Source organism: Saccopteryx leptura, chromosome 8 (assembly GCF_036850995.1).
Source record: "Saccopteryx leptura isolate mSacLep1 chromosome 8, mSacLep1_pri_phased_curated, whole genome shotgun sequence".
NCBI lineage: Eukaryota > Metazoa > Chordata > Mammalia > Chiroptera > Emballonuridae > Saccopteryx > Saccopteryx leptura.
In genome coordinates this window covers 52085218-52097866 of record NC_089510.1, presented here as the reverse complement: position 1 = coordinate 52097866, position 12649 = coordinate 52085218, and the positions used below count along the sequence as shown (strand labels likewise).

The window sequence follows — 12649 nt, the reverse complement described above, 5'->3', positions numbered from 1 at the left end:
AGCACTTTGCAGGCTGTCGGTGTGACAGGAGCGAGGCAACATGAAATATGCCAAGAACACTTACATTTTCCTCAGAGCTCTGTATGTGTGTTTGGGGAGAGAAGCCTTGGCTTGTATCTGCCATGTGGGAGAGGCAGGGGTGCAGTGAGAGGGACTCATGCTAGAACTAGACACACCTGGAGTTCCATCTGGGCTCCATTGTCTGCTAGCTGTCTGATCTTGAGCAAGTTACTCAACCTTTTGAGCTTCAGCTTTTTCATCAGGAAAGCAGGGGGAAATAATGGTGGAGCAAATGATACTAAATTTTAGCCAAGTCATTGTATGGATTGGGAAAATATTCATAAAGCACCTATCCAGCGAGTCATAACTGGTAGCTAGTGTCCTTATTCCTTTTTTATCTCTGGAAATGCATCTAGGGGTCTCCAGCCTCCTGAGCTCTCTGGAGTCTACAATCTGCAAACTTGAATAGAGACAGTACCGCTTGGCAATGAGTCACAGGCCACCTGCTAATGGCATTTTCCCCATAGTTTGTGCTCTTAACTCTTGTGCTGTTATGAAACTTTTCACATATGCCATGTTCTTTAAAAGGTTGTAAATCCTTGAAGGTAAACCCTGTGTTCCAGTATTTTTTATATTCCACCAGCAGGCCATGCCCACAGCATAAAGTGGTACCCACACATGATTGCTCCTTCTTGATGTGGCCTGAGGTGGGGTTGGCGCAGGAGAGGAGTGAGGAATGGGGCTGGAAAGTGGATTGAGGCCAGCTGAGAATGCCAAGAGAGGATTTTGATTTGAATCCTATGACTGTGGGCACTGAAGTGGTCTTCGAGCAGGGGAGTGAGTGACAGGCAGCGAGAATGGGTGTTTTACGAAGATCAGTCAGGCAGTGGTGGGCAGCACTGTCTTGGGATAGATGGTTGGCCAGCATGAGCTAATAGCCAGATATGAAGTAATGGGGTCTGCAGTGGAACGAGAGGAAGAAAGATGTCGCTGGAATATGTCCCCACTCACTTGGTGCTGCCGAGACAGGCAGGTTGCATAGTGTGGCCAGGTGGAAGAGCAAGTCAGAAAGAGGTCAATTAGGAGAGTGAAACATTCATCCTATTTTAGCTTTCTGAGTTTGGGATAAAAGCTGTTTGTATATTCAGCGAAAACCCTGCCCTAAAGGTATAAAGGATGTAAAGTGTAAAATGTGAGGTCTCATTATTGCAGAGTTAATAAAATGACCACAGTAAACCCGTGCAGCCACCAAGCTGTGCACTCCAGAGACTGGAAGCCAGCGTCTATCAGACTTTGCACGGGATGCGGTGAGTTGTCGCAGGGTTTTATCCTAGGATATGCATTTCCTGTTTTCTTCCTCATTCCTCAAAGCTGGCAAGAGGATGAGAGTGGGTTAACAGAGCTCTTTCAGGCCCCCTCCTCTACCCAGAATCCAGGGGCTTCTGTCCAGCCCCCTCCTTCTACTCAGGCAAAATTCAGTTCCATGGGGCACAACCAGAAGCCTCACCTGGCCAGAGAGAGACCAGGGCTCCCAGGAGGAGGAGCAGAGGGAATGAAGGCTGACTTGGCTCTACAAAGTGTTTATGCATGAGTCACCCCTTCCTCGTCCCAGCATGCCTTTCAGGATGCACTGGAGGGGGATGGCCTCTACCCCAGCTCCCTCAGGAGGGAGGCTCGGACAGTGTCTCCTCTGACTTCCCTCTCTGCCGGGGGCGTTGGCTCACCTCTGCTGCCACTTTAAATAACAGACATTTATTCGCTCTCGAGCTCCTGCGACACCACTGCTACCCTGGACAGCTCCCATTTAGAGACTCCCTACATGGTGCTGGAAACGGCCAGCTTGCCACTTCCACCATCCATCTCCGTCCTGCCTCTGAGCCCGTGGAACGAACCTGTTCCATTCTGTAATGGCTGCTTGAGGCACTGCAGTAAAAAAAAAGACATGGTGAACATTACCGGTCTGATGGCTGCGTTTATGAAAAAAATCTAAACTGCCACCCAATTCCAGAGTCAGAGACTCACTTTAACTCTTCCCTGCTTGGAGCTTTACTTTTCTTAAGAATGTTCCCTGCTCTGTAAGCTTTGGAGTGGCATGAACAAGAGACCTCAGGCAGTAGCCAGCCCCAGGCAGTCTTGCAGGCCCCCTCCGGCAGCCAGTGCCAGGGACAGGACAGGGCAGGAGTGTTCTTGGAATCGGAGAGGCTGAGAGGGTGAGGGAGTCTGATGAGGGGGAGTGGGAGCTGGGACTAGCGTCTGTTCTGAGGTTTCTCTTTGCTTTTATTATTCTGTCGTGGGTTGGACAGACAAGGCACTTCATCTCTTGGCTTTGGAACAGACAAAGGGGCCCCGAAACAGCCGTTCTCACCCATGCTATTCATTAGAGTCACCTGGGGAGTGTTTACAAGATTCCAGTGCCTGGGCCCACTCCAGTGCAAAGGCCCAGATAAAGGCGGCATTCTTGTTTTGTTTGCTTAAGCTTTTTAAGAGATCCCCAGGAGATTCCAATTCACAGACAGGACTGGAAACCACTGTTCTAGAACTGGCTAGGCCCTAGCTGAAAGAAGGCAAATTGCTTTCCTCCTGAATCTTCTGCTTTTACCTCATGTAAACTGATTCAGATTTCCTGCACTTATCCGTGTTCTCTACTGGCAGACATTCGGTTTTGTTAAATAGCATATTTATTATTATTATTCACTAGTCATGGCTAGTTCCCCTTTTTAATTTAATGTATGTTGCTTATAAAGTGCAACATCAGCTGCTTCTAGAGCTTGGCACCCTTTTCTGAGAGCTGGGGGAAATACACTCAGGATTGGGCTTTACTGAGTTCTGACTGGTTGAATTTGCTAGCAGCCAGTTTGGTCCAAATGTCAGCCAGTGAGCAGACTCTCAAAACCACAGGTTGCTGGGACTGCGTTTGCGCATGTATTGTATTGAGTCTCACAATGTCTAGTTTGATGCACTCTGCTGGCGAAACACTCCCAAGTCAAACCACTGATCCTAGATGAAAATATCAGTGTACTTATACTGTACAATATACACAAATTGTGTGAAGTGAATAAAGTGGAAATGGATTCTTGAGCAACAGATGAATGTTCTGGATTCCCAACTGGGCCAGAGTATGTTTATTGGGGTCCAGTGAGACCCTCACCCACTGGAGGCCCAAGCATCACCTCCCTTGTACAAGGTCATGGGTTGCCAGAACAAGGGACAGCACTGTCTTTTTTTACCTCTGCTAGTGACAAGGGGAAGCTCCACCCTCTTCTCCATATGGTCCTCTCATAAAATCTCTTTTCTCTCTGGAGCTCGGTCTGGAAACATGGTCTATTGAACTCATTAAAAATAAAGAACTCGGCCCTGGCCGGTTGGCTCAGTGGTAGAGCGTCGGCCTGGTGTGCAGGAGTCCCGGGTTCGATTCCCAGCCAGGGCACACAGGAGAAGCACCCATCTGCTTCTCCACCCCTCCCCCCCTCCTTCCTCTCTGTCTCTCTCTTCCCCTCCCGCAGCCAAGGCTCCATTGGAGCAAAGTTGGCCCCGGCACTGAGAATGGCTCTGTGGCCTCTGCCTCAGGCGCTAGAATGGCTCTGGTTGCAACAGAGCAACGCCCCAGATGGGCAGAGCATCGCCCCCTGGTGGGCATGTGGGAGTCTGTCTGACTGCCTCCCTGTTTCCAACTTCAGAAAAATACAAAAAATATAAATAAATAAATAAATAAATAAATAAAATAAAGAACTCACCTGACAAGTGACTCTCCCTGAAGCTTCAAGAGAAAAGAAGGATTCTATCCTAGAAACACCAAAATGACAATCCCTTGACTTTTTCATGTATGACTTTAGCCTCCAACATCCCTGGCCGCTTTGGCAAATAGAATGTCCCTCTGCAGACCCCATGGGGACAATAACATTACCTTGCTTATTGAGTTGTATTAAATTTTTTCATGCTTGTAAAGCACTTCAAATGATGCCTGGCACACAGTAAGTGTCGGGCGAACTCTTTATTGTGGAGGCGACTGGATGGAAAGGGGTGCCCAGAGGGGAGCCCGCCAGGTGTGTTTTTAGTATGCAGGTAAGGAGAGGAGGCCAGTGGGCTTGAGTCTCAGGACTTCCGTCTGGCAGGGCATGTCTGGAGGCCCGGGACCCATACTGCGGCTGGGACGGGAAGCAGCAACGTTGCAGCACACTTGAGGACAGCTCCAACATGAGCCTCTGGACCCAGAACATCACAGCATGTCCTGTGAGAACCCCCTTGTACCTTCCCCACCCAGGACCTCTCCCTCCAATTCAGACTGACTCGCCGTCAGCACTCCTGTATCCCTCAGGACCTTGTGCTTTCCCTGCTCCGTTTATGGGATTAGACTATGCCTCTGATGTATGTCTACAGGTGCGGAATGTGACGCGGGATGGTGGCTTTGGCCCGTGGTCACCATGGCAACCATGTGAGCACTTAGATGGGGACAACTCAGGCTCTTGCTTGTGTCGGGCCCGAGCCTGCGACACCCCTCAACCCCGCTGTGGGGGCCAAGATTGCCTGGGGCCAGCCATCCACATCGCCAACTGCTCCAGGTATGTGAGGAAACACGGCTTTCACAGCTACTGTCTAAACTGGAGTGGGGCACCCCACCCAAGTGTTTGCACCAAAGGACGGCAACCTCTTCAGGGCTGTGCAGGGCACTGGACAGGTAGATAAAGTCTGAGGCAGGAAACATGAAGCCTGCGGGAATTTCCACTCTAGTGGGAGGGAAGTTCTGCTGTGTGGGGGCTCTTGATAGAAAAAGGAAGGCTAGATGGACATGGCAGTCACCCTTGGACAGACCTTAGCCTTAATACGCCTTATTGTCCCAAATGTGAAGGACAGGATGGGATGGTGGTGAGGCAGGCAGACCTAGTGCCAATCCTAGATTGCTACTGTCTGGAGGTGTGACCTTGGCCAAGCCAGCTAACCACTCTGAGCTTCTCTAAGTGAGAGTCACGCTCCCCGACCCCATCCCACCCCACCAGGGTTGTTGAGAGGGTTTCAGGAGATAATATATATACAGTGCTTGCACACTGCCTAGTACCTCAGAACTCCATAAAGTGTTATAACAATTAACCTACAACTCTGAACACTCTTAAAATAACTTAATTCTGTATACATTTATTAATTTAATTGTTACAACAACCTCATGGTGGTAGGACTACAATCATTATCCTTACCTTAAATATAAGAACATGATGAGGCAGACAGTTTTAGTGACTTTCCCAGACTTATACAGCCAGTAAGTGGTGGAGCCAAAATTTGAAAATTGGAGTCAAAGTAGACAAGAGTGGGTGGTGTCTGAGGTCGAAGCAAAGCACCTGCAGCGGGAGAACAGTGGAGCGAGCGTGCGTTTGAGCGCAAGTGTTGGCCAAGCAAGCAGGCTGAACCAAAGGTTGCAGACTGGAAAGATGATTGGGGCCTTTTCTAGAGAATCTGTCATTTTGCCCCTGTGAGTAGAGACCATGTCCTAGCTCTGTACCCTTAGCCCTGAGCTCAGCCTGATATACACAAGAAGGCTCTCAAGACATGTTTGAGGAGTGAATGAAAGAATAAGTGAAGGAGTTTGCCTGAGATGGCCTGGTTAGGAGCTAGTGTTTTCTGTCACTGTCTGGCACTTCCTGACAACAACAAAATCCATCTGCCTAGATGTAGGCTATATCAGAGAAGGTAAGGCTCACAGGTCATCTATCTGTGTCCCTTCTGACCCCGCCAGGAATGGGGCGTGGACTGCGTGGTCATCGTGGGCCCTGTGCAGCACGACCTGTGGGATAGGATTCCAGGTCCGCCAGCGAAGCTGCAGCAACCCTGCTCCCCGCCACGGGGGTCGCATCTGCGTGGGCAAAAGCCGGGAGGAGCGGTGAGCTAGGCTGTGGCTGGGGGTTTCTGAGACAGGGAAGCTAGCCCTGGGGTCCCAGACCTTCCAGGGCCCCCTATAATGTGGCCAGGATGTTCCAGGTGATCCTGTGGACTCTCGTCCTTTTCAGTTTGCACTCCCAGTGACCTCTTATTAGGGAAGGGGATGCATGCTCGGTCCAGGGATGACCCTCTCCCTTCATATCCCAGGTTCTGTAATGAAAACGCGCCGTGCCCGGTACCCATCTTTTGGGCATCCTGGGGCTCCTGGAGCAAGTGCAGCAGCAACTGTGGGGGCGGCGTGCAGTCTCGACGCCGGGCCTGTGAAAACGGCAACTCCTGCCCGGGCTGCGGCGTGGTGAGAGCGGGGCTGGCCGCCAGGGGGCGCCCCTGGGAGGGAGGGCCCGGGCCGAAACCGCGGGGCACGCCTGGGGGCTGCAAGGCTAGGAAACAGCCCCGGCTCCCGTCCCCAAGGAATTCAAGACGTGCAACCCCGAAGGCTGCCCGGAAGTGCGGCGCAACACGCCGTGGACGCCGTGGCTGCCGGTGAACGTGACCCAGGGCGGCGCGCGGCAGGAGCAGCGGTTCCGCTTCACGTGCCGCGCGCCCCTGCCGGACCCGCACGGCCTGCAGTTTGGCAGGAGGAGGACCGAGACCCGAACCTGCCCGGCTGACAGCTCGGGGACCTGTGACACGGACGGTACAGGCCCGCGCCCGCCCCGCCGGCCACCCTCCCTCCGAGGCCCAGAGCGACGGGGCAGGGGCGGCGGCGGCGGCGGGAGCAGGCGCGGGGCGGGCGGGGCGCGCGGGGCGGGCGGGGCGCGCGGGGCGGGCGGGGCGCGCGGTCTGGAGGAAGCCCTCGTTGCTGAGGCGGGTCCTTCCATCCCAGCGCTGGTGGAGGACCTGCTGCGCAGCGGGGGCGCCGCCCAGCACGTGGTGAGCGGGGGCTGGGCCGCCTGGGGCCCCTGGTCGTCCTGCTCCCGGGACTGCGAGCTGGGCTTCCACATCCGCAAGAGGACGTGCACGAACCCGGAGCCCCGCAACGGGGGCCTGCCTTGCGTGGGCGACGCTACTGAGTACCAGGACTGCAACCCCCACGCTTGTCCAGGTAACCCTGTGGTAACTGTGGTTTAGGGAAACCCCCGCCTAGGGAGACCTCCACGCGGGGACCCCCCATCTAGGGGACTCCCAGGCCTACCCAGACCACACCTCATGCCCAGGTGACCTCTTCTCCCGGCCAATGCTGTACAAGGGACCCCAGCGTTGGCAGTTTCTTGCCCTGAACTGGGACTCAGCAGCTCCTCCCATAGAGCAGGGCTTTTTCCTCGCCTTCCTGTCACTTTTTTTTCTCCTCTAATGGGTTAGCCAGATAAGGAACTTGTTTTGAGTTGGTTTTTGATGACTCCTCTGCAGCCTGAATCCCCTTCCCTCCACCTCTGACAGGGAAGGGCCTCTCCTTAACAGTGAGCTGTGGGAGTGGGGGTGGGGCGGATGCTGAGCGCTGTGTGGCCCAGGGCAGAAGTGGCCTTGCCGGGAATGGGGTAGGAGACCGTTTCGGGTTCTTCCTGCACCTGCAGCCCGCTCACATACCTTGTCCCCTTACAGTGCGGGGCGCCTGGTCCTGCTGGACCTCTTGGTCCCCATGCTCAGCCTCCTGCGGTGGCGGCCACTATCAACGCACACGTTCATGCACCAGCCCGGCACCCTCCCCGGGCGAGGACATCTGTCTGGGACTGCACACAGAGGAGGCATTGTGTGCCACGCAGGCCTGCCCAGGTACTGAGCACATCTGGCCTGAGCTGGGAAGCATCATAGAGCCCTCCACTCCCCACTAGAGGGTGTTGGGGCAGTTAACCTTGTCCCAACCCACAACCCACAGAAGGCTGGTCACTGTGGTCTGAGTGGAGTGCATGCACTGAGGACGGCGTCCAAACCCGCAGCCGGCACTGCGAGGATCTGGTTCCAGGGCCCAGCAGCTGTGCTGGAAACAGCAGCCAGAGCCGCCCGTGCCCTTACAGCGAGATTCCCGGTAGGTCTTCCAGCCAGCACCTTCACGCCAGCGCTTCCCACTGAGCCCCCAACTTCCTTCCCTTTCTGAAGCGTGTATCCTTGGGGGTGGGGGTGGGGGTGCAGGATGGAACATCAGGGTAGGAGGCACAGGACCCCCAGGCCTAGCCCACAGCCCATGCTGACCTAGGGGTCCTCCCAGAGACACATCTAGGCCCAGAGAGGCCCCTCTCTTCTCCATGTCCCAACACCCTCTCTGCTTGTCTTCCTGCAGTGATCCTGCCTGCCTCCAGTGTGGAGGAGGCCACCGGCTGTGGAGGTAAAAGGAACTCCCCCACCCCTTTATGACACTGTCCTTCTATCCGTCCTCTTTAAGGAGGAGACACACTTTACTTTGAAATCTGGAACCTCTCCACCCCCCCCCCCCGTTCCAGATAGACAAATCTTGTGGGGGTTCCTCACTGCTGTAGACCATGTGGCGGGGTGGGGGGTGGTCTGGGAAGTTTCATCCATGCCCCCCCAACTAGGAGGCAGTCATCAAGTCTGTATTCAAGAAGAATCATCCAAGTCCACATCCTCTGCTGGCCTCAGACCCACGGCCTAGGCGGTCCTGAGACAGAGGCCCCGGTGAGGGGCTGCCCAGCCTGCCTGTATCCATTGGCTCTCGCCGCAGAACTCCTTCCTTTGTCTCCGAGCCTCCTCTGGGAGGCGGTTGGCAGGCTCTCCTCTGCACAGCACCCCTTTCCTCACCACTTGCCTCTCCCTCTCCCTCTCCCAGGGTTCAGTGTCATTCACCTGGTAGCCACAGGCATCTCTTGTTTCCTGGGCTCTGGGCTGCTGACCTTGGCAGTGTATCTGTCGTGCCAGCACTGCCAGCGCCAGTCCCAGGAGTCCACTCTCGTCCATCCTGCCACCCCCAACCACCTGCACTACAAGGGCGGGGGCACCCCCAAGAATGAGAAGTACACACCCATGGAGTTCAAGGTGGGAGTGGGAGCCTTCCTGTCGAAGCAGAGGGCGGGTGGTGGGGGCAGTGGTTCTGGCTGTAAGGTGGGCACCCTGGGCTGGGCACTCGGGAGGGATCAGTGGTGTTGTGAAGAGAAGACTGTGTCAGCAGTTAGAATGTCCTTTCATTAACTGGGTCTTGATCCCCTTGACCTGGCTGTCCCCTCTCCTTCTCTGTTCCCTTACCCTTTGTTTTGTTCCTTACTTGCCTCACAGACACTGAACAAGAATAACCTGATCCCTGATGACAAAGCCAGCTTCTATCCGTTGCAACAGACCAATGTGTACACAACCACTTACTACCCCAGCCCACTGAGCAAACACAGCTTCCGGCCCGAGGCCTCGCCTGGACAACGGTGCTTCCCCAACAGCTGATACCACTGTCCTGGGGACTTGGGCTCCTTGCCTTCCAAAGGCACAGAGCAGGTGGAGGTGGGACCGTGGAGCCAGTTTGGTTTTCCCCTTCAGCACTAAGCCAAGAACTTGCTGCCTTGCCTTGTGGGGGCCCCATCTGGCTTCAGAAGAGCTCAGGCTGGCAGTGACCATGGAAGAGAGAGCTGGCTTCAGGCTGGCACGTGGCTGCAGTTCCAGCTCAACCCAGGTCTCTCGTGGCCTCCTTTCGATTCACCACCATGCTAACCTCCACTACCATGTCTGCGTTGTGGCCCCGCTGGGCATGTGAGGAGTCGGAGAGTGGAGATGGCAGGAAGCAGGCTCTTAGGTTTGGGCTAGAAATGACAGCTGTGTGGCCATCATGGGCTGAGTCTGCCCCTCTCTGGCTGGCCCCAGGAAGAGCCTGGGCTAAATCTCAATTCTCTCTGAAAGGAACTAATCGAATGGCCCCAGAAGCTCTGGATTCTCTGCCCGGGGCTGTGGCCACTGTGGTGCTGTCCCGGTGTGACGGAGGGACCAAGGCCGGCCCAGGTTGTCGACCTGTGCCTAGCGGTGTATACTTTGCCCAGGGACGTTCCTCTGAGGCAGTGAGGGACGAGGACTGAAGACTCACCTTTGCTGAGAAGCCCTTTACTCTGGGCTGCTGCTGGCCTTAGCCTTGCCCTCAGAATGAACGAAAGGTGGTCCAGGAGAGAGGGGGCAGGAGCCTGGCCTCCGTGCCGCTGTGGAGACTGTCATCCAGTTGCTGCTCAAAAGCGCTATTGGCTGAGACCTGCTTGGAGCCCCTGCTGGCCCCTCATCTGTTCAGGAACACACACACACACACACACACACACACACACACACACACACAATCACAACCTGCTGCAGCAACAAAAAGGATGTTGGGCTGTGGCGTTATTAATTAAAGATGATATCCAGTCTCCAAATGGGACTTTGTCTTTGTGCATATGCTTGTGGGCTCCTCCTGGTCTGATCTGGTCAGAGCAGCTCCCTGGGTGACAGTTGGCCTTCTCAGGGTGGAGGAAATGACCCAAGTAGAGTTTGACTTCAGTAGAGGATATCTTTCCATTTGTGAGACAAACACACACACATTGCCCTAAACTCTTTTTGGAATTAGGAAGAAACAGATCCACAAGTGGGAACACGAGGTATGCCAAAGGCAGCACGGCCGGGAAGTTTCTGCCCGTGCTCCCAGCAGCTCTTCCGGGCAGCAGCGCCGGCGAGGAAATGTGTGGGTCCAGCAGGGGAGTATTGGCCAGGGTTATTTTTATGAGGTTTTTACAATGCTGAGTTTAAAAAAAAAATAACTGAGAAATGAGTAAACCTATAAGGTGGGGGACACCCCGTGCAGTTTTTGCTGGATTAAATAAATCAGCTCAAAGCCTCAGCCCTCCAAATCAATGCTACTATGTATTTTGGATGAGAATGATGGATGTGTTAAATTTAGAGAGCAATTTCCTGACTTAATTGGCCGGATCAATTCTCATAGGATTCCCAGCAAAATCTACTTGTAGGTCAGGCTGTAAATTAGGTCCTAGTGGTAGAGCAGGAAGGAGAGAGTATTGCTGGACCTCGTGTCCTAGAATCCCTTGTGCTTACTGGGATAACTGAAATAGCAGCATCCTCAGGCCAGGGTGGAGCCCAGCCAGAGATCTCTGGGGACAAGGAGTGTTTTTGCAGCTTTGGGATTTCTCACTGGGTTCCTGTTGACCTTATGAGTCCAGAAATTACAGGGGGACTGGATGTGTGTGTTAGGTCTTAGGGTTTTGTATTTCCTCAGACCTGGTAGAGCCAGTAAAGCTGAAGAATGTTTGAGGGTCCAGTGTGCCAGCTTCCCAAGGGCACTCATGTATGTCCAGATGGAGGGACTAGATAGGTCTGTAGAAAGTAGTCATGGAAAATTACCAGGTAATGCCCCCCTCCCCATTGACTGGAATAGCATCAGTGGGAAGAAATCCTTGGGTGCCATGGAAATACCACACACACACACACACACACACACACACACACACACACAAATATGGTTTTTTTTTTAAGTCAGAGGAGGGGAGATAGATTGCTACACGCACCCTTCCAGGATACACCTGGCAACCCCCATCTGGGGCCGATGCTTGAATCAACTGAGCTGTCCTCAACACCCCAGGCCACACTCGAACCAATCAAGCCACTGGTTGCAGGAAAGGGAGAGGGAGGGGAAGAAAAGCAGATGCTTTTCTCATGCGTCCCGACTAGAGAGCGAACCCAGGACATTCGCATGCTAGGTTAACTCTATCCACTGAGCCAACTGGCCAGGACCAGTTATTGTTTCTATAAAACTTGTGATTTTGGAGACATGACAATTCAGAATGCATGTAGGGATCCACACAATGTGAATTAGCATGCATCGTTGGCAAAGGCTACTCTATAAACAGCCCTGGCTCGGAAACGAGGAAGCCAGGAATGTGCTCCTTGACAAGAAGGGTGTGGTACTTTCTGGCAGGTTCTTGAGGTCACACAGATGGCTACATGGTGTCAGGAAGCTGAGGTGTGAAAAATAAGGGGCCTTCACGGGCCTAACTGGCTCAGCAAGAAAGGGAAGAAGATGCAAAGTTGGGCACCCCAGGGCTTCAAGAATTGTGTGTATGCTTTCTTATTATTAAAGTAATACACGCACATTGCAGAGAAGTTAGAAGATATAGGAAAACAAAAATATAATCACAGTTACATTAAAAACCAAGGCAGAGACTTAAGGCTTTAAGTGGTGGTGTGAAGATACTTCTTTCCCCTTCTCTCAACAACACTCCAAAAGCAAAGACAACAAAAAATAAAAGCTCTGTCACTATTTTCAATAAAAGTAGGGTGTGTCTGTGATCCCAAATCAAAATACATGAAGACGGAAAACAAATGGAAGAATCACAATCATCTAGTGGAGTGCATGGAGGTCAAAGCTAACCACCTAAGCCATAGAATCGGTAATTGGAGGAACCAGGTAGCAGGAAAGGTGAGGTAAAAAGGTGGTAGCATGCCTGACCAGACAGTGGGCCAGTGGATAGAGCATCAGACTGGGATGTGGAGGACCCAGGTTCGAGACCCCGAGGTCGCTAGCTTGCGCGTGGGCTCATCTGGTTTGAGCAAAAGCTCACCAGCTTGGATCCAAGGTCGCTGGCTTGAGCAAGGGGTTACTCGGTCTGCTGAAGGCCCACGGTCAAGGCACAGATGAGAAAGTAATCAATGAACAGCTAAGGTGTCACAACGAAGAACTGATGATTGATGCTTCTCAACTCTCTCTGTTCCTGTCTGTCTGTCCCTGTCTATCCCTCTCTCTGACTCTCTCTCTCTGTCCCTGTAAAACAAACAAACAAAAAAGGTGGTAGCATGAAAAGAGAGGGGTTGGTTG

The 12649-nt window shown here is 53.3% G+C and overlaps 1 protein-coding gene across 2 annotated transcripts in view; it reads left to right on the top strand.

Annotated features, from left to right (window-relative positions):
• SEMA5B (semaphorin 5B) overlaps nt 1-10559 on the top strand; it is a 133333-nt gene extending 122774 nt beyond the window's left edge. For both annotated transcript variants that reach the window (XM_066347393.1, XM_066347392.1), the window contains exons 12-22: nt 4113-4230; nt 4378-4559; nt 5726-5869; nt 6076-6223; nt 6340-6565; nt 6755-6973; nt 7471-7641; nt 7745-7894; nt 8147-8191; nt 8651-8856; nt 9094-10559. In XM_066347393.1, coding sequence (XP_066203490.1) covers nt 4113-4230; nt 4378-4559; nt 5726-5869; nt 6076-6223; nt 6340-6565; nt 6755-6973; nt 7471-7641; nt 7745-7894; nt 8147-8191; nt 8651-8856; nt 9094-9252 — 1768 coding nt within the window. In that variant the 3' untranslated portion in view covers nt 9253-10559. The remainder of the gene's footprint in view (nt 1-4112; nt 4231-4377; nt 4560-5725; nt 5870-6075; nt 6224-6339; nt 6566-6754; nt 6974-7470; nt 7642-7744; nt 7895-8146; nt 8192-8650; nt 8857-9093) is intronic.
• Nucleotides 10560-12649: the final 2090 nt, after the last annotated feature.